This window comes from Delphinapterus leucas, chromosome 1, assembly GCF_059928025.1.
Source record: "Delphinapterus leucas isolate spDelLeu-1000000601 "Yukka" chromosome 1, BTC_Dleu_Yukka2, whole genome shotgun sequence".
NCBI lineage: Eukaryota > Metazoa > Chordata > Mammalia > Artiodactyla > Monodontidae > Delphinapterus > Delphinapterus leucas.
The window spans coordinates 114,651,708-114,675,817 of NC_143129.1; the positions used below are offsets into that span (position 1 = coordinate 114,651,708).

Sequence of the window (24,110 nt, forward strand, 5' to 3'; positions counted from 1 at the left end):
CCAGTTTTTCAGATTCTAAACTTCTCATGTTTAAAAATCTTAAGCTTTCATTTCAGAGGATGTTCAAGATCCCTCCACATGCATCACAACATGCCTGCCTGCCTCACGCCCTCTGCCTCTCTGCTTGGCTGCTAAACTCTTTTACAGTGCCCACACCACACTCAGCTTACCTCTTCCGTGATCATAATCATCCCCAGGAGCTGTCCAAGTCAGATTAATGAGACTGTCCCCTTGGATTTTTGCCTTCAGGTCAGTGATTTTACAAGGCGGAAAGAGATCAGGTATGGGAGCCTTTGGAACATCGGAGGCCACAAATGAACCTCCCGAGGACGTTCTGCTGAAACACACTTGCTTGCCTTGAAGATCATCCTTATTAATTTCAGGTCTTGGTGGATTCCATTTTACTTGATCTGCATTAAAAAATTCCTCAGTGCAAGGTAAACAACACCATGAAATGGCTATACTTCCCTCTGTTTTTTATTGTATTACCCTCTTTCTACCCTTTCCTTCTTTCCTCCCACACACAAAACTTACTTTAACCATTTGTTGTAAAGCTCCCAAATCAGGTTGCATCAGATGGAAAAAAAGTAAAGAGAAAATCACAGTTCTTTATCTCACATATATTTATTTCCTGGATATTTAGTGGAATAGCTTTCATAATTTATTTTTTGTAAATATACTTGTCCTGGAATTGTTTCTTTTCCCAACTTTTTGCTATCCTACTCTTAACCTGACACAAGGTCAGTTTAAATACTACCTCTGCTTTAAACCTTCTCAGACTTCCTCAAGCAATCTCTTCCACCTGGGTAATACTAGGGGTTTCATTGTCTTTCCTATTTATTTCTTAATCAATTATCTGGGCCTTCAAGAATTGCCTTGATTAATAATTCTGTGCATTTTTCTCCATGTTTGTGTTTTGTCTTTCTTATTAGATTGTAGTTTCTCACAAAATGTTTTATGTTAGGGGTTCTAAAATTGTGTGCTTTTGAAAGACTTGATTTTCTCAATGAATGCATGGAAATCTAATTCATGTAGCAATCCCAATTTGCTTCACATTCTTGTTGAAAGGTTGTATAAAAATCATCCTGAAATTCTAAAAATACCCTGGCCTGCTCAATCAGTGGGATTCTCAGACTCTCTTTTCAATAAAAATATTCTGGAATACCTTAACATGGCATTACTCTGGTTTTACTTTCTCATAAACTCTTCTTCTTTAGCCCTTATAATCTTTTGTCTGTAAAGACAGATTGATCTTTATACCCATTAATCTGGTCTTGGGCAAAGATGAAATGAATACTTTAGCAGGTTTAAGATTAATTCAATTCACCAGTAGAGAATGTCTTTCTTGGTATCAAGGCTCATCAAGGTATAGGGGGAAGAGCATAGCTTCCCAGTGCCAAGTCAGGTGCTATCACTTTTAGTAATGTGGACCAATAACCTCTCTAGCCTCTGTTTCTCCATCTGTAAAATGGGATAATTAGGAGAATGAGCTATATTAATGTAAGTGTAACACTGAGCATAATGCTAGATATAGCAACTATACCCGTCTTCTCCTGACTTCTCTCCCTAACTCAACAAAAAGGGCAAATGAGAATAAAATAAGCTGAAATATGTAAAGGAGCTTTGGAAGCAATGATGTCTTTTAAAGCATTTTTTCCTATTATCACTTTTGCATGAGGACACACCACATGTCTCAGAATCCTCCCTTTACTGATCACACACTCAAGTAAAGAGGACAGTGTGAAGCTTCTTAGAAGAGCTTTTCTTACTACACACCAGCACTAGGACAAGACCTGTCCAGGACAGAATGCAGATTGATGGAAAACAAGTCCTGGAACCTATCAGGACTCAGTCTTGGACCTGATTCCAGCTCTAGTCCAGGACAAGTGTTCGTAACTAAGATTGGTGTGGGACTGTCTGTTCCTTGGAGCGTAATTTTTCCACTTGCTTACATGTGGGCTCAGTATGCTATCTGTTATTAGGTTCGTCTACTATTCTCCCTAGTCTGAGCAGAAGAGAGGAGGAAAAGGAGACAGTGGGCTTTTGGTGATACTGATGCAGATAACAAGCCCCAAATTGTTATTTTTGATTCTGTGGAAATGCCTATATCAGTAGAAAGAGCTTTATTATGAAATGTGTTAAGATTTATTTAAAATAATAACAAACATTTATTGAACACTTCTTATTTACCAGCAATAGCTTATTAGATGTATTTTCTTGTTTATTCCTCATAACCATCCCGTGAGGTAGTTACCATTATTACCTATTTTACAAGTGAGGCAAATGAAGCACAAGAGATGACCAGGGTGGTCAAAATCTACGTTCAGTCTAGTGGTTTTCAACTGGGGGCTATGTTATTACCTAGAGGACAGTGAATGATGTCTGGAGACATTTTTAATTGTCATGACTGTGGGGGCCGCTTCTGATATCTGGTGAATAGAGGCCGGAAATGCTGCTAAACATCCTACAATGCACAGGACTGCCCTTCACAACAAAGAATTATGTGGCCAAAATGTCAATAGTTACCAAGGTTGAGAAACCCTGATTTAATTTTGTACCATTCTCTCCACAGGTTTAGTGGTTTTCACTTGATTCCAAGCCTTTTACTCAAGCCAAGGATGTTATTATAGATGACTTACCATTCTCGATCCAGCCAGGTATGTACATGGCTCCAATTTGCTGGGGTATCCCCTTCTGAGTGGCTGTATCGACACCTCCCAGAGCCCACACTTTTACACTGTATCTACCATTTGTATCGTAAGCTGTAAAATACCTTGAATAGACACCATCATCCTTAGTAGCATCAGCACCTTGACAGGGAAATGAAGGAATTAATGAATATCCTAAAGGTAACTGGGCATTTGTATATTTCCAACTCATACGTGGATTAAATTTTCTTAAAGCAAAGATAATCCAGTGTTATCTCCAAGAGAGTTTAGGATTTGACTATGTTAAGAATGAGGTATACTTATTTTCCGTGTGTGTGTGTGTAATTTCATACGTGTACATCTTGTCTTCCTGAATTGTTGTCTTTTTTCTGAACTCAGAGATCAATCATGTGCCTCTGTTACAACCAACATAGCACAAGGTAACTACTCAGTACGTATCTGTTGAACTGAATTCAATTACTATATGTTACTGGTGAGAAAAAAAAGTTATATGATTTTTTTAAAAATTTATGGCTTTTCACTAGGGTAGATTTAGGTGGGAAATTCATTTACAGAATTTGTTTTAATAAGGTTACTTGTTTCACAGTAGTCAAGTTCCTTCTAAAAATAAATGTAGAATTTTCTTTTTCTCTCCCTGTTTGACTTCTTAAATATAAAAATAATAGGTAGAATTTTCCCTTTGGGTGCAGGATAATATAGAATCTACATAGATATGGGGGTCACATATAACTATACTTTAATCCAACTCTGCTGCTTTTTAAATGTGAAAGCCTGTTTCTTCATCTGTAATGTAGGGATAATATCTCCAAAGTGTGTGGTGAAGATTAAAAAATGAAGATCTATCTATCTACCTATCTATCCATCTGTCTAATCTTCACACAAACTCCTAACACAAAATATCTATTAATTTTCCTTCTTCACTTTTTGGGGGGTGTGGAATACCCACTGACAACTCCCTAGAGTCTGAGACTTCGGGGCTTTACAAAAGCTAAAGGTAGTCCCTTCCTCATGTTTTCCAACAATTTGAAATATAGGAATTGTGGGGTGGCAGAAAGCTCCCCCAACCAGAACCACAGCGCTGGACTTCCTGCTTCTAACTGTCCTCACCACAACATGCCCTCCTGCTGTTCCCTGGTTGCTTCTTGGAAAAGAAAGATATGTTCTTCAAGTTCTTGGGTGGTTACCTGCTCCGTTGTCCAATAATTCCAAAGTAACTGTTTTTCCATCCACTGATTCTATCAGGGCTGTGACCTTGGCCCTGAGAATTGGCAAGCTTCCTTGGTGAATCTTTGCATAAACTACCATAGGGCTAGGGAATTTGCCTGTGTCTTTGTTCATTTTAGAGGTCACTGTAACTGGAGGCAAGGTACCACTTGATGCACGGGAGGTGACAGTCAATGTCAGGGTTTGTGACCTTGCTTGTAGGCTGTATTTCCAAATGCCGATCTAGCCAAAAAAAATGGAGACATTTCCACTTAATAGCTTTAAGTGACACAGACCTGACTTCAATGCCACCTATAGGAAGAGCCCATCTAATACAAGTACATTACAAGTATATCTAAGAAGATTTTTGATACTCTCTCAGCCAAGGGAAACTTTGGTATATTTGGACTAAGTACATGGTTCTATTGCCAAGAAAATCCTAGTTGGGAAAAATGAGGTCTGAAAGTTGTGTCCTTATTATAGCCTTGGTTTCTCAAGAGCAGGATCAAATCAACAGATTCCTGAGGTAGAGGAAATAGTTTTCATGATGCCAAAGCTCTAGCTGCTGTGTAATTTGAAGGTTCTCCTTTTAGCACCTGGAGAAAATATCACCAACTTCCTTTTTCTTGACTTGCTGTCATACTGAGTGATTTCCACCAGATGGAGATTTTTCCTTGTTTTCTCTTTCATTCAATACTGGCTCTTTTTTTAGCAACCACCCTCATTTAAAAAGCTACAATTATTCTGTAAAAATTTTATATTATCTTATCAAATTGTGAGAAGGAAAAAAGATGAGTCCATACCTTGGCAATGCCTGGGATTTGGAGGTAGGCCATTTTGATGTATGTGTCCACTAAAAAGCCATCTTGTTTCTTTCCGCTGGGATCCCAGAGAAGGATTTGGGGAATGTCAGTTGTCCAGGTGATGAGAAACAAAGTGTCTTTCCCCACAGTACTGTCCACAATCACCGTGCCATTCAACCACTGACTGTTCTGGAGGGTTAATCCCCTGCTCTCAAGCTGTTAAGAAAAACAGCTCTTTACTTTCTGGAGAATACAGCTCCCATCACATAGTCTCTTCCATTCTATCTCCAACTCTCAGTTATCCCATTAAAAAGCCTTCAGTGATGCCTGAGTCCTTGGTTTGATATTTAGGACCTATTATGATCCAATTCTAAATTACTTTTTCAGCCTTAGCTTCCATAATGTTGATTCCTACACCCAAACCAGACCACTTCCCCATATGATCCTCATGAATCCCTGACTCTCTGACTATCATACTCTCTGCTTTTCCTGGAAGTCTGTACATTCATGTCCATTTGTCTAAGCCTTCCCTACCCTTCAAAATTCAATTCAAAAGTCACTTTCTCCATGAAGCTTTCTCTGATGTCCATCTCACTTACTGTGGAGAATAATCTCTCCCTCCCTTGATCTCCCATAGAATCTTATTTCTATCAATCCTTTGAGCTCCTCACATCGTGTTTTGCTTTATACCTACTGGAGTACACAGCTCATCTCACTACTAGACTATAAACCCTTAAGGAGACTAACTAGGATTTATTTTCGCCCACATATGGATTGTTTGAATTGCAATTAACTAATTCGTGGGTCAATTATTACTGCAGTCCTTGTGAAGATAAATGAAATAAATCAATGGCCAAGGCTGATTTGTTGTCTGAAGTAGAATGAAGGAGCTGTGGAGCAGGGGATGAGGTAGGGTAGGGCTAACCAGACTTTGTAGAAATGTGATTTTTGAGGATTATCTCCTAGATAATTATTTATGGTCCTTAAATTGATATCCATTAGAAGATAGGGTGGCCTAGTAATGGAGCCAGACTTTCTAGTTTTGTATGTAGATTATGATCTGGGATATGAAGAAAGCTAGGGGCCCTTAAATATGATTCTTATGGCAGGTGCGTAAATGAGTCCTACTCATGTCTCTATCTTTCTCCCTTTTTGGTTTCTTAAATATAAAAATAATGGGCAGAAACTGCCTGGCTGTAAACTTGCCCTTTCATCACTTTAATTATTTTTCTAAGACACATTCCTCCCACGTCCAAACCAGGCTCTTGGGTTTAATATTCTAAATCTGAACTAGGATAACCCAAATGAGTATAATTGCTGTCTTCTTTGACTGAATAAATGCTACATCGATAGACTAGAAAGACTATTATTTTGAAATCTGTCATTATTTGGCTTTTTAAATTTTTTTATTGGAGTATAGTTGATTTACAATGTTGTGTTAGTTTCAGGTGTACAGCAAAGTGAATCAGTTATACATATACATATATCCATTCTTTTTTAGATTCTTTTCCCATATAGGCCATTACAGAGTACTGAGTAGAGTTCCCTGTGCTATATATTAGGTCATTATTTGGCTTTGACACTACATTATTCCTTTAATTTTATTCACAATAAAAGTTACAACTCACACAAGTGTGGTGCTGATTGTTCACTCTCTCTAGTTTAAAGATTCATGTGAATAACTTTTACAACTATTAGAGAAGAGCATTTAAAAATATATTTGTCCTTTTTTTATTGTCCCAAGACTTTTGAAAGAAAATTTGGTTTTCTTGAAATTTTAGAAGCAGAAGGGCCCGTAGAAGTTTTCTTGTTCATCTCTGGCTGAGAAGCTGAAGCTCAGAGAAGTAAAGTTCTTTGCCCGTGGTCACAGTTAATGGCAGACCCATGAACAGGATCCAGGTGTCTGGACTGACAACATGGGCTTTTCACAGTACAAATCACTTTCCATTCATTATATGAAAATCTTGGCAAATATCAGGGATTTGAGGTAATGGAAAAATAGACCAAGTAATCCCTGCACAGTTGTCCCAGAAAATTTATACTGAGATGATCTACTCTGAAGAAAATTCTGAGCCAATTATATTGCTATGGGTGCTTGTTAACAGATGTTAAAAAAGAATTCCTGGACCCACTATATTTTATGTTGATGGTTTCTAAGAGGAAGTCACTTAGTATTGTTTCCAAACAAGAAACACTAATTGCCTTGTTTAAGTGAATAGTGTTGTATTTTAGGAATAATGTCTAATATCAGGCTGAAACGTCTATTTTAATTTTAATTCATTACTAGAAGAATGTAGAACTTAAAACTTTTAACCATTAAACTCCCCATCTTGGCTATGGTTATTTATAAACATGAAAAACCAAGGAGGAAGAACTCTGACCTGGATGGAACGCTGGGAGACAGCTCCGTTTCCTGATGAAAGGGCCCCAAAAGCATCCATGAGGCCATTGTTCTGAACCTGATCTGAAGCATATGTCTGTAAACCTCCTAAAATGCAATCACATTATCAGAAGTTATTTTCTAGAAAGCAAGTATTTGCAACATTTTAGATATTGTTAAGATAACAAAATACATATTATATACTGTGTTATTAAAGTACTAATAGATTAACATTAAATAGGTGTCCAGATTAACTCAGAAGCTGATACTAACTTTTTAATCCTATTAAATAATAGCTTCAGCAACATAGTCATTTGGCCACTTCAGCTCTCTGCAAAGCAGTCAAGAATCTCCAACAGACCAAAACTAGTAATATAAATCTCGTGTTTTAAAGGTCATGCACTTTCATATGAGTCATTAAGCCTTACTGCAAGTGTATTGATTTATTCTTATTTTAGACATAATCTTAGCAAGCTTGACTTTTCAAGTTTTCTCCTAAATCAGAAAAGATGCGTATGTTACAACAGTAAGAAATAACAACTGACAGGGGACAGTTATAGAAAAGTATTATGTATAGTAAACAGGAGATGATATACCAGGCCATGTAGTCTTGAGCTATTTAGAATAGATGTAACTGAGATAGTTAATGAGAAAGCACTTTAAAACTGTTAATGACATCCAAAATCTAAGAGTATTTTGGTCATCCTACTGGTACTTCACCCAGATCCCCTTATCTAGGCTACTGCATCTCTCCGCAGCTGCTCTAAGTGTTAGATTAATGGCATATAGCTGCCTCCTATTCAAGAAAATGTCTTTACCTAATGGGGCCACCCTAGCTAAAGACATAACATGCCCCCTTACCCCTGCTCTGCCCTGACAGTCTATAACCACTGACTGATGGACACAGTGGTACAAAAGGTCAGCCTTCTCTTTCAATATTGTACCAAATCTGTGATGCAATTCCAGATCCAGAGCCCCCTGTGGCACCAGGCTTCAGCTAGCCTCTAATTTCACATCTGTGCTTAGCTTCTTCCCCTGCCTGATCTTACTCCCTACTCTCCCTTTCTCCTGAGAGCTCTCCCTCTATAAATCACATGCACTTAAATCCTTTTCCCAGGCTCTGCTTCTAGGAAACCCAGCCTAAGACAGGTAGTATTAGGAGCAAAGAGTCCTGTCACTTTATCTGGCTTAGATGGCAACTCAGCATAATAATTGATATCCATAATGCTGGCTCGAAGTTAAAAAAATTTAAAAAAATATTAAAACCTACTCTGCTGAAGAAGCCAGGCTCAGATGGGATATATTTTAACTGTATGTGTATGGAAGGTAGAAGCACAATATATGAATGTTTTACAAAGAAACTGCATTATATTCTATATTTTCAGAGTGACCTTCTGTTTGGTTCAGCAGGCCCTTTGCCCTTCCCCTGCTATTTCTTGTTCAAGCCCCAATTCAGATGTCACCTTCCTGTACACTCCTTCTTCCCCAGATAAAGTCTAGGCTCCCTTCTTTGTGCTCATTGTACCCTCTATTACTAATGGAGCACTTGTATCATAGTATTATATAGTTAGTGGCTTGTCGTCTGTGTCCCCTGGGTCTCTTGGCCAGCTGCCAACTGGAAGTGAGTGGTTCCTGGCTAACTGATTAGATTCTTTCCAGTCCTTATAAAGTGTCTGGGAAGAGAGTCCCAAGTTCTCCCTAGAGTGCTGTGCTGGTCCCATCTTCTCCAGACTGCCCTAATCCTAGAACCAAGGCTTTAAAATAAATGAGTGGAGCCAGTTCTAAAAGTCATTTGGGGTAAGGGCAGCTAGCTAGTCAATAAGATAACCCCATCTGTCCCTATCCCACCCTTCCCCTGCTCCCCAGAGCACTGGAGCTCACAGTCCAGTGGAAGAGAAAATACAGTAGGACTTAGCAGGTCATCCTTCACCTGTCATTTTAGACAGCTCCTCTAGTTCCCGTGCTGCAGACGGCCCTAGGGCGACTGTATGGATGATGACTCCACTTTGTTTCACTTCATTAAAGCATGAGCTTATAGTGCTGTCCTCCCCATCGGTCAGTAACACAATTTCAGATCCATCTGTTGGGTATTTCTTCCTAATCACCTAAGGACATAATCAGGCATGAGTTGTCATACTCAGGGTAGCCAAAGTGTTTGGGAAAACTGCAGTTAAAGGGAATGAGAAGAGAAATTCCAGAGGGGATAAACAAAAGTGTCTAGGAATGGTCAAATATCTCTCTGTCTTGCAATGATACAAGACCATGGAACTTGACAATGGTCTTTTCTCTTGGTTAGCCTGTTGCAGAGAAGACTCAATAAGGTGGGATGCAGGGCAGTTCCAGGGATGGACAGCACTAAGCAGAAAAGAAGGTTTTTCTAGTTTCTTTCACATGATCTCTCCTTGACAGGCTTTCAGAGGTTCCCAGATGCCTTCAGAAATTACCCTCATTTAATGGGGATAATACTGAGGACTAATATATTACTATAATAATATTAGACTCGGGGCAGATTTTAGCTTGTATGATATTCACCAGTCCTACCATAAGCTGTTTATGGCTGGCCTTGGTTCTGATTGGTCAGTCCCCAGGTCACATGAGTTATTAAAAATTTTAATATCCCCTCTGATTAAAGCAAAACATTTTGTTCCTATTAATCCCCAGTTCCTAGTTGTCCTATGACACGTATGTCTCAACTGTTCCTGGGAGACACAGGTTATAGCTTTTTACGTGGTATAGAGAGCATATGCCTTATGCCAATGTTGGATAAGACTATGATAGAAGGAAAATTAGATAAAATAATAATGTTTATGAAGAGGAAGGCAAGAGTTCACTATTCCCTTAAAAAGAGTGGAAGGGAGACCCAGAAGTAGAGGAAACAAGTAATCAAACCTAAGTAACTCCTCTCTCTGGACCAGACTCTCAGGAAGGGAAGGCTCTCTTAAGTAGGTTGAAAGGGAAGATGAGATCAGAGGAGACTTCCACCCCACTTCTTTTAAGAGGGGACTGCCCCACAAGGGAAGAGAGCAGAACTGTGATTGCTGCCGTGTGAAGAATTCTGGAGCCCAGGAGCCTGTCAGCTGTGGCTGTAGCCTCAGTCTGACCAAGCTGCAGGGCCTGAGAGGCCAGAGAAAGGGCTCAATTTGGATTCCCTTGTCCCATTCCCCATCACTGCTATGTGTCATGGAAAACATGCAGAAGTCTCCATGTATCCATAGGGGAAATGGATGGCAGCTGACTTGAGAGTTGGCAGGCAAGAAGACAGTTTATCTTGCCATAGAGGCTGAGGGGTGTACAGCCTCCCAAGGGCTGGATGCAGGACATGGGGGTGCTCAGGGATCTGCTCCAACAGTGAGAGCCAGAGTGTGGTGAGTCAGCTGGGGAAGACCAATGGGCCGTGATCAAGCTAAGAAAACAAGCAAAGCCCAGTGGCCACAGCTCAACTGATACCACTGCCAGACCTGACCAGGGTCCTGCCCCAGGGACTGGTGGGGAAATTGAGACAGTGCAGGATCCAAGGCCCTTTACCTCGTCACCCTGAAGCCACACACAATCTCCTCCCACCCCATACCCGGGCTCTGCTGGGCATGAGGAGCATCTAAATTCCAATTGTGTTCCTCACATACTCTCTCACACCATCGGAGTGGAAAATACAGAACCAGAAGTTCCCTCTTCACCACCAGGCCATCTGGCATTAGTCATTTCCCCTCAGGTTTTGTATAGCAGGAGTTTAGTACAACATGTCAGTTTCCCTCCCTTACTTGCTCCTTTAATCAAAGCATGGGTGAGTGGCAGAAGCAAGAGAACCCAAGTGCACACAGGCGTCTGGATAAGGGTTTTGCAGCTGGCTGCGTACACAATAAAAACCACTTCTAGGGAACTGACCTTCAAAGTGGAATAAAAGGGCCAGAAGGGACAGACTGCGTAAGGGAATGGTTGAGTCCACTGTCAACATGAAACAGTGTGAGCTGAAAACTAAATGTTCCTGCTGCTGCTTGGAAATCGGGAACAGCCCCATTGATGTGTTATGCCCCAAGCAGACAGAGGGCAGAGTTTCCCAAGACACTGCCTAGGTTCTGAGACCTTAGACCAGCCAGCTTCCTTCAGCCTCTTATTCTTTATTTCATGGACCTAAATAGCCTCTAAATAAATATAGAATATTCTATTCTATATTTGGAGCATTTAAGCATCAGGTGTAATCAAATAACTCAATTTAATTTGTTTTATTGAGAACCTCCTATAGAAAAGATATTGTGCCAGCAGCCTGGGAAGTTAAAAGATAATTCCTATCTCTGAAGAAGTTTTGTTTGAGCAAAGAACATGACAGGAAATAAGACAGAAGAGTCAAAAGTCGTAAGAGATGTTTAAGAAAAAATAGAAAAATGTTCATAGGATTCAGAAGGAGAAACTCTATACAGTTGAAACGATCAGGAAAGATGTCAAGTAGTGTCTATGATGATGTGTGAAGAATGAGTGTGATTTGAGGTACAAAGGAGGGAGGAGAAATTACTCTAGATGGGGAGCTGGCCCGGCAAAGGTGTGGAAGCTGGCTGGCAAGGGCAGGGGATCTAATTTGCTTAAACATAGAATACCTGGGAGAGACTCCTGAGTACTTGAGCCTGGAAAGGTAGGTAGGGGCTATATTATAAAATAACTTAAATATTAGTTAGAGAAATTTTACTTAGTTTTGTTGAAAATGGGGAGAGATTGATGTCTAAGTAGAGGGATGACATGATTGGATGATCAGATGGGATCTTTGGATACACCCCCAATACAATTAGAGTTACAGTTCCTAAGCCCTCCTATTTCAATAAATAAACCTTTTTTTTTTTCCCAAAAAGGAGGTCCTATATACCCAGACGTTTGGAATGTTAATCTACCTCAATATTTAACCATAACTCAGAGTTCACTTTTTTCTTCATAGAAGATAACCTCTTAGATCCCTGTGTACCTTTCTTCATAGCAGTCATTAGTGTATGATTATACACTTATTTATGTGACTATGTAGTTAATGAATCTCCCCCCACTAAGATTATAAGCTCCACGACAACAGGTGTGGTATGTTTGGCCCTCGTGGTATTCTTAATGCATATCACAGTGCCCGACATGTAGAAGTAACACCACGAATCTTTCAAATGCATGCAGAAAAGCATGAATGCACAGATGCAGAAAAACACAAAAGCATGAATGAATTAGTTAACCATAGCTTTGGGGGCCTATGTTGTTGCACCATTTGAACCATTGCTCTGCAATTGGTTGTCTAATTCAACTAGACACTAGGCATGCATGGAAACACTGGAAAGGGGAATTTCTTAGGAGACATAAATTGTAAACATTGGCAAACTATGATAGGGCAACTTGTCTCACAGTAAATGCTGATAGAATCCCAGAGCAGATGGACGTTCCTCCTGATGCCGCTGTGGGTAAGCTTCTGGTAAGTGTGTCTCTTTCAGTGGCACTGTTTATCTGTACAAGTTCACTTTTTACGTAGGCAGCACTGTCAAATGTCACCATCCCAACCCAGGACCCTTGCTCAACCGTCTGCAGAAGGAAAAGTTTGCCTGCTTGATTCAGTCGTTTAAGGCGGTCACCAACCTGAATGGAGAAGCAGAAGAAAAGCAGTCAGGTTGGGTTTAGATGGGCAGACTAAAAACAGAACAGGCTAGAGGGAATTTGGAAATGGCTGCCTCAATGTAGAGTAAATGACAATAAGCTTACTCAAGGCATATCCTTCTATGGAGGAACATTTCTCCTTTATATTTAGTAGTATCTTTGGATAGGATTATTTTGTATAAATAGCCCTAAAAGATAAAGCCGGATTTGGCTTTAGTTCAATCATTAGTTAAATACTCTAGTAATAGTTCTATAAACATACATACAGTCAGTGAAACATAAAAAATGTTAATTCTATATAATTCATCAGATCTTTGCTCACAAATTGAAGGCTAATTTAATTTGGCAAATGAGACACTTGATGCTGAACTTTTGTTGAATAAAGTTGAGGTGGTGGGCAATTCTGATGGAAATGTTATTCCTGTAACTGTTCTGACCCTTGAGGTTGTGTTTATTCCCAGCCAGCTCCAAGTTGTGGTCCAGATCATATCATATACAAATGTGAGACTACCATCCAGAAGACCAAGACTCAATCAACGTACCGTCATGCTTCCAGACTTATCAAGGACTAAACACACAATTCTTTGTCCGATCTGCAACAATGAGAAGGTGGGCTTGGGTGGCTGTGTTGTCATAGGAGTGGTTTTCTTAAAGTCCTCCGAACCTTGGATCACTTCCCATGTGCTTCGGAGATTGCATTTTTTGTTTTGCTGGTTTGGGGCTTCTTTATTGTGGTTTTTTTCTGTACAGAATTCAACCACCTGAAATTGTCAATAAAATGATATAGATAACAGTAAACTACTTGTTAAAATCTTTAATAATTTGATTAAAATATTTTAAATGCAGATTTACATTTATGTGCCCTCCTCCCCAGACTGCCTTGTAACCCCATAACCTTGGCTCAATCCCACAACTGCAGAGCACTGCTGGGGAAAATCATAGAGATAATTCAGAGTTTCTATCTCAAAACAAGTCTTTGACCTCAGTGGACTTTTAGTGCTCCTCAGCAATCATCTATTTGCCTGCTGTTGGCTTCCCTCCTACTTCTCAAATTTGCCATTTCAAGCAATTGCCACTATCTTTAAGCCACCTACATCTCAACATTTCTCTCCTGGTACCATTTTCTCTCTCCATCCTTTTACTTCCTGCTCACTTCCTTACTTCCCACTGACTTACAAACACCTTGCGTTCTAACTTTCAACACCCAACATTCCAGCTCTCTCCAAAATCCACTTGGATGTCCCATAGGATCCTTAAACTTCAGGTTTTCATAATTGAACTCATCACCTTTCCTCTGACTCTGCTCCTCCCCATCACCAAGTATTTCCTAACTTGGTGTCACCACTATCTATTCAGTCACCTAAATAGGAAACTGAGAGTTTTCCTACCTTCTTCCCTCTATGAAATAAGATCAATACAATTCTCTCTCTCTCTCCAGTTCATCATCTTTTCTCCTTTACCAATGGAATCTCCATCATTCAAGCCCTCATCGTCCCTCCCTCAGACTATCTGACCTTTCCATCTTGCTCCCTCTTTAATTGGTCCACTCCACAGCTGCCAGGTACGTATTCCTTCTTATTCCTGTACTTAAGGTCCTTCTGTGGCTCATCATTGCTCACACACTACAATCCAGACTACTTCACATAGCTAATAGCAATCTCCATGATTTGGATTTTCACTTCACTCACGATCTTTGCTCTGGCCATGCATTCCAAGTCTCTAATTTCCCCCACTGTAGCCTATAAGTGCTCAAACTTGCCAGACTGTTTTATATCTCTGTGCTCATGATTCCCACTTTGTCAAGGAGTTCTTCCTCTGTCTTCTGCATTGTGAACTCTACCTGCATGTTTCAGCCAAAAGGTTATTTTCAAAATGTTCTCCCATTTCATACCCTTCCCCTAAAGAATTTCCACTCAACCTTGTGGCCTCACAGTACCCTATAAGAAATTTCAATAAGGCTCCTTTAACATTGTAGTGCACTTATTGGGATGAAAATCCATCTATGACAGAACCCTGTCTCATTAAATTTGCTTCCTCAAAACTTAGCCTTATGTCTGATACACAAAAAAAGCTCAATATGTTTGTTGTTTTTTTAGTAACCTTTACCAATCTGTATGTCAGTGTTTTTTAAATCTAGAAAATGGCAGTAGTTGTTATGCAAGAATTATATGAGAACATATGCAATAAGGATAATACTAACTAAATGATAGTGTCTTCCCCTTTTTTAAGTTTATATCCCTAGCATTTGGGAGATTTAAAAAAGAGGCACAGTATACAAAGAAGGTATAACCTAGTTCCTCCGCTCAGTGATTTTACAGTATTATCATTCAATTAAAAATCCTAAATATATGGGAGTCAAGTAATTCAGAAAGTAATCATTAGCTGTAAAACACTTATTTTTCTCTTTATTTGCATTTTTCAGATTGTTTTGGTAGTGTTTCCGTATTATCATTATAGCTACTTTTTAGGAAGGGAACCTGGAAAACTTTTGTGTAAACCCCGAGCAGAGGCTCCCAAACCTGACTGTGCATCAAATTTAACTGTGGTTAATTTAAAACAATCTCAGAGAGACCTTCAAGATGGCGGAGGATTACGACGTGGAGATCACCTTCCTCCCCACAAATACATCAGAAATACATCTACATGTGGAACAACTCCTACAGAACACCTACTGAACGCTGGCAGAAGACAGACTTCCCAAAAGGCAAGAAACTCCTCACGTACCTGGGTAGGGCAAAACAAACGAACAAAAAACCCAGAGATAACAGAATAGGGACAGGACCTACACCTCCGGGAGGGAGCTGTGAAGGAGGAAAATTTTCCACACACCAGGAAGCCCCCTAGCGGGCGGAGACTGCGGGTGGCGGAGGGGGGGAGCTTCAGTGCTACGGAGGAGAGCGCAGCAACAGGGGTGCGGAGGGCAAAGCACAGAGGATCGGTGTCGACCAGCACTCACCAGGCCGAGAGGCTTGTCTGCTCACCCGCCGGGGCAGGTGAGGGCTGGGAGCTGAGGCTCCAGCTTCAGCTAACCAGGAAAACTTTGGACCTGCCTAAGAGGCAAGAGACCATTGTTTCAGGGTGTGCAAAGAGAGGGGATTCAGAGCACCGCCTAAACGAGCTCCAGAGACGGGCGCAAGCCACGGCTATCAGCGCGGACCCCAGAGACGGACATGAAATGCTAAGGCTGCTGCTACAGACATCAAGAAGCCTGTGTGCAAGCACAGGTCACTATCCACACCTCCCCTCCCGGGAGGCTGTGCAGCCTACCACTGCCAGGGTCCTATGATCCAGGGACAACTTCCCCAGGAGAACACATGGCGTGCCTCAGGCTGTTGCAACATCATGCTGGCCTCTGCCGCAGCAGTCTTGCACCGTATTCCGTACCCCTCCCCCCTACCCCCGCCTGAGTGAGCCAGAGCCCCCTAATCAGCCACTACTTTAACCCTCTCCTGTCCAGGCAAAGAACAGATGTCCTCCAGCGACCTACACACAGAGGCAGGGCCAAAACCAAAGCTGAACCCCAGGAGCTCTGCGAACAAAGAAGAGAAAGGGAAAATTACCCCAGCAGCCTCAGGAGCAGCAGATTAAATCTCCACAATCAACTTGATGTACCCTGCATCTCTGGAATACCTGAATAGACAACAAATCATTCCAAAATTGAGGCAGTGGACTTTGGGAGCAACTGTAGACTTGGGGTTTGCTTCTGCATCTAATTTGTTTCTGGTTTTATGTTTATCTTAGTTTAGTATTTATAGTTTATTATCATTGGTAGGTTTGTTTGATTTGGTTGCTCTCTTCCTTTTTTTTAAATATATATAGATATTTTCTTTTTCTCTTTTGCTGAGTGTGTATGTGTATGCTTCTTTCTGTGATTTTGTCTGTATAGCTTTGCTTTTACCATTTGTTCTAGGGTTCTCTCTGTCTATTTTTTGTTTGTTTGTTTTTGTATAGTTTTTAGCACTTGTCATTGATGGATTTGTTTTTTGGTTTGGTGGCTCTCTTCTTTCATTCTTTTTTTACACTTTTTAATTTCTTTATTTTTCATAATTTTTTATTTTAATAACTTTATTTTACTTATTTCTCTTTTTTTCTTTCTTTCTTTCTTTTTTTTCTCCCTTTTCTTCTGAGCCATGTGGCTCACAGGGGCTTGGTGCTCTGGCTGGGTGTCAGGCATGTGTCTGTGAGGTGGCAGAGCAGAATTCAGAACATTTGTCCACCAGAGACCTCCTGGCTCCACGTGACATCAAACTGTGAAAGCACTCCCAGAGATCTCCGTCTCAATGCTAAGACCCAGCTCCACTCAACGACCAGCAAACTGCAGTGCTGGACACCCTATGCCAAACAACTAGCAAGACAGGAACACACCCCCACCCATTAGCAGACAGGCTGCCTAAAATAATAATAAGGTCACAGACACCCCAAAACACACCACAGGATGTGGTCCGACCCACCAGCAAGACAAGATCCAGCCTCATCCACCAGAACACAGGCACTAGTCCCCTCCACCAGGAAGCGTATACAGCCCACTGAACCAACCTTAGCCACTGGGGGGCAAACACGAAAAACACCAGGAACTACGAACCTACAGACTGAAAAAAGGAGAACCCAAACACAGTAAGTTAAGCAAAATGAGAAGACAGAAAAACACACAGCAGATGAAGGAGCAAGGTAAAAATTCATGAGACCAAACAAATGAAGAGGAAATAGGCAGTCTACCTGAAAAAGAATTCAGAGTAATGATAGTAAAGATGATCCAAAATCTTGGAAATAGAATGGAGAAAATACAAGAAACATTTAACAAGGACCTAGAAGAACTAAACAGCAAACAAACAATGATGAACAACACAATAAATGAAATTAAAAATTCTCTAGAAGGAATCAATAGCAGAATAACTGAGACAGAGGAACAGATAAGTGACCTGGAAGATAAAATAGAATAAAGAAAGAACAGAGCAGAAAAAAGAAAAAAGACAGGTATATGTAAAAGAATGAAATTAGAACACTCCCTGACACCATACACAAAAATAAACTCAAAATGTATTAAAGACCTAAATGTAAGGCCAGAAACTATAAAACTCTTAGAGAAAACATAGGCAGGACACTCTATGACATAAATCACAGCAAGATCCTTTTTGACCCACCTCCTAGAGTAATGGAAATAAAAACAAAAATAAACAAATGGGACCTAATGAAACTTCAAAGCTTTTGCACAGCAAAGGAAACCATAAACAAGATGAAAAGACAACCCTCAGAATGGGAGAAAATATTTGCAAATGAAGCAACTGACAAAGGATTAATCTCCAAAATTTACAAGCAGCTCATGCACGCAGCTCAAAATCAAAAAACGAAACAATCCAATCCAAAACTGGGCAGAAGACCTAAATAAACATTTCTCCAAAGAAGATATACAGATTTCCAACAAACACATGAAAGAACGCTCAACATCACTAATTATTAGAGAAATGCAAATCAAAACTACAATGAGGTTATCACCTCACACCAGTCAGAATGGCCATCATCAAAAAATCTACAAATAATAAATGCTGGAGAGGGTGTGGAGAAAAGGGAACCCTCTTGCACTGTTGGTGGGAATGTAAATTGATACAGCCACTATGAAGAACAGTATGGAGGTTCCTTAAAAATCTAAAAAATGAACTACCATACGACCCAGCAATCCCACTATTGGGCATATACCCTGAGAAAACTGTAATTCAAAAAGAGTCATGTACCACAATGTTCACTGAAGCTCTATTTACAATAGCCAGGACATGGAAGCAACCTAAGTGTCCGTCGACAGATGAATGGATAAAGAACATGTGGCACATATATACAATGGAATATTACTCAGCCATAAAAAGAACCGAAATTGAGTTATTTGTAGTGAGGTGGATGGACCTAGAGACTATCATACAGAGTGAAGTAAGTCAGAAAGAGAAAAACAAATACTGTATGCTAACACACATATATGGAATCTAAAGGGGAAAAAATGGTTCTGAAGAACCTAGGGGCAGGACAGGAATAAAGATGCATGTGTAGAGAATGGACTTGAGGACACGGGGAGGGGAAAAGGTAAGTTGGGATGAAATGGGAGAGTGGCATGGACATATATATACTACCAAATCTAAAATAAATAGCTATGGGAAGCAGCCGCATAGCATAGCGAGATCAGCTTGGTGCTTTGTGACCACCTAGAGGGGTGGGATAGGGAGGGTGGGAGGGAGATGTAAGAGGGCGGAGATATGGGGATATATGTATATGTATAGTTGACTCACTTTTCACTTTGTTATAAAGCAGAAACTAACACACCACTGTAAAGCAATTATACTCCAATAAAGATGTTAAAAAATAAATCTGGTCCCCCTCTTGGAAGTTTCTGAATTATCCTGGAAATAGACTTCAAAGCCAGACTGAAGGATGGCCCTAGTGAACCATGATGTATCATATTTTTTAAACTTATGCTATATTGTTATAGACAGACTCTTGCAAGTTACTTCACTCTTACTCCGAAAGGAAAACATAATTTTATGAAAGAGACTGGAAGATAAGAGGTGCTCCCCACTAAAATAATTTAACTGATGCATTTATCTTAGTTTGTGCAAGTTTGTTGATATATACGTTTGACATTAATAAAGGTAATTTGTCAAGTTTATTTTATAACCAGTTGGTCATTTAAAAAATCATTGAGAAATGCAGTCTCCAACTTACAATGGTTCAACTTATGATTTTTTGACTTTATTGTGGTGCAAAAGCAATACACATTCAATAGAAACCATACCTCGAATTTTGAATTTTGATCTTTTCCTGGGCTAGTGGTATGCAGTATGATACTCTTTGGTGATGCTGGCTATCGGCAACGAGCCGAACATAGCTTCTAGTCAACCACAGGACCATGAGGGTAAATAACCAATATACTCACAACCATTCTGTTTTTCACTTCTGTACAGTATTTAATAAATTACATGACATATTCAACACTTTATTATACAATAGACTCTGTGTTAGATGATTTTGCCCAGCTAAAAACTAATGTAAGTGTTCTGAGCACGTGTAAGGCAGGCTAGGCTAAGCTATGATGTTCCATAGGTGAGGTATAGTAAATGAATTTTCAACTTGAGATATTTTCAACTTACAATGGGCTGGAGGAAGATCTGTATTTTAAAACTACTTAAAGCTATTAAAACTATGTACAAATTCCTTAAAGGCACCAACACTCTTATAAAGATAGAAAATTTTAGTTAACAACCAAAAGCAAATATGCAGGCCGAAAAGAGATCTCTGAAAGTTAAATTAAAGGCTACTGATCATGTTCTTATTACCAATAAAAAGAAGTGCCTGTTCCCCCTGGATAAATTTCTTGTTTAACTAATTCTTGTGCTTGTCTGCCTTTAAGGATATTTGAAGTAGTTCTAAGCCCTTAAACTAAAAGCTAGTGGGAGGGAGATGATGGAGGAGCAAAAAATGGACCTAAGGAAGGGGTCTGAGGAAGATAGGACTTTATCCCTGATTTTGTTCTCCCGGCTTGCCCCACAGAGATCAGCTGCTCACTGATGACTTCCTAACATTTGACCTTTTCTTGCAGCATCTGGGATAAAAACCTCACTAAATTCATAAGTGTCAAGAAAAAAAGAAAAACAAAAGGAACAAGGCACTTACAGAAGGAATACTTTGTGAATACATTATGGAAGCCTTCTCAGTCTGAACTTCATTAGGTATGAACTCACATCCTTTTTCGTACAGTCCTGTTACTCTGTCGGATTTGCATGATTGGGTGACACAGCTTCCTCCTTGACACTTCCGTAGTACATTTTTACCAGTAATAGTTGACGGACATCTGAAAATATATTAAGGTTAGATGTTTAGGTGTAGGTGATATAATTTAGAAGTGTTGGACTCTGTGGTCAGGTTCTACAGATGGCTTTGCCTACGATTTCCTTTCATAATTCAAGAAATAAATACATCCCCTTAAATAGCAAAATTATTAAATTCTCATTAGAGTAATTTCTGTTTGCCAGAAAGTATCTGAGGGGTTCCCAAAATGATATCAGAATGTGTTTCTATGCAGCAGAAAAGCTAAGGCTGGCTTACAGCTACTGTTAACAATTAATAAAGACCAAAGTCCTAAGGCACTTCCTAATCTAGTCCCTTTGTCCCTGGAAAATCAGGAGCCCTCTTTTGTTTACCTTAAAAATTTTGCTGACATTTTTTGTTTGTTTGTTTTTATCTAACTAGTTTACATCATACAGTTTTTGCATAGTTCTTGTGTGTTCATAGGTATATTAGATTTTTCTTTACACACTTATGACTTTTGTCACTATTATAAATGGAGTACTTTTCACCCACATCTTATTTTATGAGTATATAAATATTATATGAACACTATAGGAAATTTGGAAAATAGCAAAAAAGTATAAAGAAGAAAAAAAATCATGTCCCACTGTCAGAGATAAACTACCGCTAGCATATTGAAGCATTTCCTTCTCTATGTATAAGCATAACATTCTACGTATAGCTTTGCTTCTTGATCTTAAAAAACTTAGTATTTTAGTACATTTAAATTGTGTTGTTATAATTCACATTATTCTTTCAAAATGTGATTTTAATAATTTCATATTTTGATACTACAACATGAATTTAGCCTAATTTACTTCATTTTGTTCCCCCCCAAAAAATTTTTCAGTGCTAAAAGTAAAACTTCCATGAATAAATAAAATGTCACATAAAATTTTGACTCTGTTTCCAAGTTTGCTGCATGACTGACTCCCAGAATAAATGCTCAGACCCAGAAGTTTGAACATTTTAAAGCCTGTTGATAGAGCTCATTCTATCATTTCCTTTAAAATGGATTGTTAAACATGAAATTACTGGAGCAAGAAATAGAAAAAACTTTTAGAGATTTGATATGTGTCACCAAATTGCTTTCCAGAAAAGTTATGCTGGTTTATTCCTCTAATAACCATCTATGGGAGCACTCATCCCACTGACAGTCACTTACTAGGCAATAAACGATTCTCATCTTTGTCAAATTTGCGCCTCTTTGATTACTAGTAAGTCTGAACAGTTTTACATTTTTACTGGCCATTTTTATTTCTTCCTTTGTAAATTATTCTTCTCCTGTGTCTATTTTTCTATTAGGGTGTTATTGTTTTCCTACTGGTTTTCAAAAGTTCTTTATGTGTTATAATACTAAGTTTTTAAAAGCCTGTTTTTTAAAATTTTTGCAAATATATTTTTCTGTTTCTTATTTTTTAATTTAGTTTATGTTTGACTTATATGCAACAAAATTTTTAATTTATATGTAGCCAAATTTATTATTCTTTTAGTTATGTCTTTTTCCAATTCTTGAATGTTTAGAAAGACCTTCACCATAGAGAAGTTTGATATGTATTAATGTTCTTCTAGTTTTCATTATGGTTTTATTTTTTATATTTAATGAGTCTATCCAATTGAAAGAGAGTCTGTTAATTTTTTCCCCCCACGTAGTTAAAAATTGTCCTGACATCTTAAGAAATATTGTCTTTCCTTGTAGATTTATAATTCTAGCTGTATTAAATAGTAAATTATTGTGTAAGTGTCTGTCAGTTCACATTGTTTTAATTAATTTAGCTTTATTGTATATTTAAAATTCAATGAGAAAAATTTCCTTTATACCTATTCTTTTTCGAAAATGTTCTCAGGTACTATCTACTGAATAAACTCTGGGACTTTAAAATGAGGTAAAAATAGAAGTACTTTTGATTAGAGTTTTATAAAACTTATATATTAATTGGGGTTGGATTTACGTATTCCATGAATTGAAAATCTCTCAATTAATCTTGATTTTCTTTTAAATTCTTTAGAAGGATTTTATGCTATGGTTTTCTTCAAATATAACTTTCACATTTCTTAGTTTTCTTCAAATATCTCTGGTTACCTTATTGACTTCCCTTATCAATTTTAATTTCTATTTTTTCCCTGAGGCTTTCTAAGTAGACCACATGTCGTCTGCCTAGAAGCAATTTTCTCTCTCCCTTTCTAGTAGCCCCCCCTCTTTTAACCTCCCCAACATGTTATTGCATTGGCTACAACTTTCTAAACAAGATTAGATAACTGCTAACAGTGCCCACTCCTATCTCATTCCTGGGAATGTCTAGTGATTCCCTATTAAATATGAGGTAGGCAGTTGGCTTTCAATTGATGTTCTGCATCATATTAGGAAGCCTTCTATTGTAGGCAGTACTGTCATTTTTGTAATTGTTTCCAGGCCTTAAAAGTAATAAAAAAAATTGGTAGATAAGCAATAAATGCTATTTGTATGTTATAATAAGATTTATTGTTAAGAGGACATGGTAATCATGTCAGTTTTGCAAATGTTATCTGTGCAAGGATGAACATGCTGTATATGTGGATATTTCTGGAATATCCCTAGGAAGGAATAGGTACTAGTCAGCTTTGCTCTCAAGGGGATATACAGTGTCTGTCTGGAAGCTTAGCAAGAAGTGGGAAAGGCAGATGTCAGGGCTGAATGGCATCCGTGGGCTGAGATTTGAGAGGTCCATCCAACATATGATCACGTCAGGGGAGTGGCCCTGGGGAGTGGTCTCTGAGGTGCGGAGGGAACAAGCCAATCAGATAGACTGTGTACGGCTCTGGGAGGCACTTAGTGTCTTTTTATACCTAAAGTGACATAAGAGTGAGGGAAAATGTCATGGTAGTGGACAAAGCTGACAGAGTTTGAATGTAATAAAGAAAGGGGAAAATGGAGAGCAGTAATGCTCCTGTGGGAGAAAGGGGAAGCCAAGGCTGAGCTCTGAGCCCAGTGCAGCTTCCCTTGGAAACTGTGCTGAATAAAGACAGTAACCAAACCAAAGCTGAGCGCGTCTCCTTAAACAGCCATCAGGGGAGTCGAACTGGAAGCAAGAGTGAAGAGGCGTGTTGTGCCAGCTCTAGTCTTTAAAAAGAGGTGGTTGTTTTTAACTGAGGCATAAATGTGCAAGCTTATCAAATTCCTTTTCAGAATCTGTTGGACTAATCATTTAATTTTCTTCTTTTACTTGATATACAATATTAATTACTTACCTAATATCATAGCATTTTCAGACTTCTGGAAGACATCCTTCTTGATCTTAGTGTGTTTGTTATTCCCTTAATTATGCCAGGTGTAACTTACTATCCTTTTATTTAAAACCTTTTTAGAAAGCTGTATCTACAGAATTCTTTTTCATGCCATCTGTCAGGTTTTAGTATCTGAATTATGCTAGCTCTCTAAAATAAATTGGGAAGTTCCCTTTTACATTTGTACTAAAGCAGTTTGTTCCCTGAAACTTTTGATTGCAAGAACTCACCTGTAAAATCACAGCAGCAGAGGTACTTTCTAAGTGTTCAATTTGCTTCCTATTGACACCATACAAGGTTTTATTCAAATTGGGAGAAGTTTTCTGTTTTGTTTTAATATTTGGACTGTCTTCC

At 39.0% G+C, this 24,110-nt stretch overlaps 1 protein-coding gene across 2 annotated transcripts in view; it reads right to left on the reverse strand.

The window, feature by feature from the left end:
* Nucleotides 1-24,110, reverse strand: part of CLCA1 (chloride channel accessory 1) — a 74,938-nt gene that overhangs the window by 27,573 nt on the left and 23,255 nt on the right. For both annotated transcript variants that reach the window (XM_022580935.3, XM_089920059.1), the window contains exons 6-14: nucleotides 20,319-20,496; nucleotides 13,208-13,426; nucleotides 12,420-12,647; nucleotides 8,986-9,160; nucleotides 7,057-7,163; nucleotides 4,676-4,891; nucleotides 3,854-4,115; nucleotides 2,640-2,810; nucleotides 171-410 (exon numbers count right to left, since the gene is read on the reverse strand). In XM_022580935.3, the coding sequence (XP_022436643.1) occupies nucleotides 171-410; nucleotides 2,640-2,810; nucleotides 3,854-4,115; nucleotides 4,676-4,891; nucleotides 7,057-7,163; nucleotides 8,986-9,160; nucleotides 12,420-12,647; nucleotides 13,208-13,426; nucleotides 20,319-20,496 (1,796 nt within the window). The remainder of the gene's footprint in view (nucleotides 1-170; nucleotides 411-2,639; nucleotides 2,811-3,853; nucleotides 4,116-4,675; nucleotides 4,892-7,056; nucleotides 7,164-8,985; nucleotides 9,161-12,419; nucleotides 12,648-13,207; nucleotides 13,427-20,318; nucleotides 20,497-24,110) is intronic.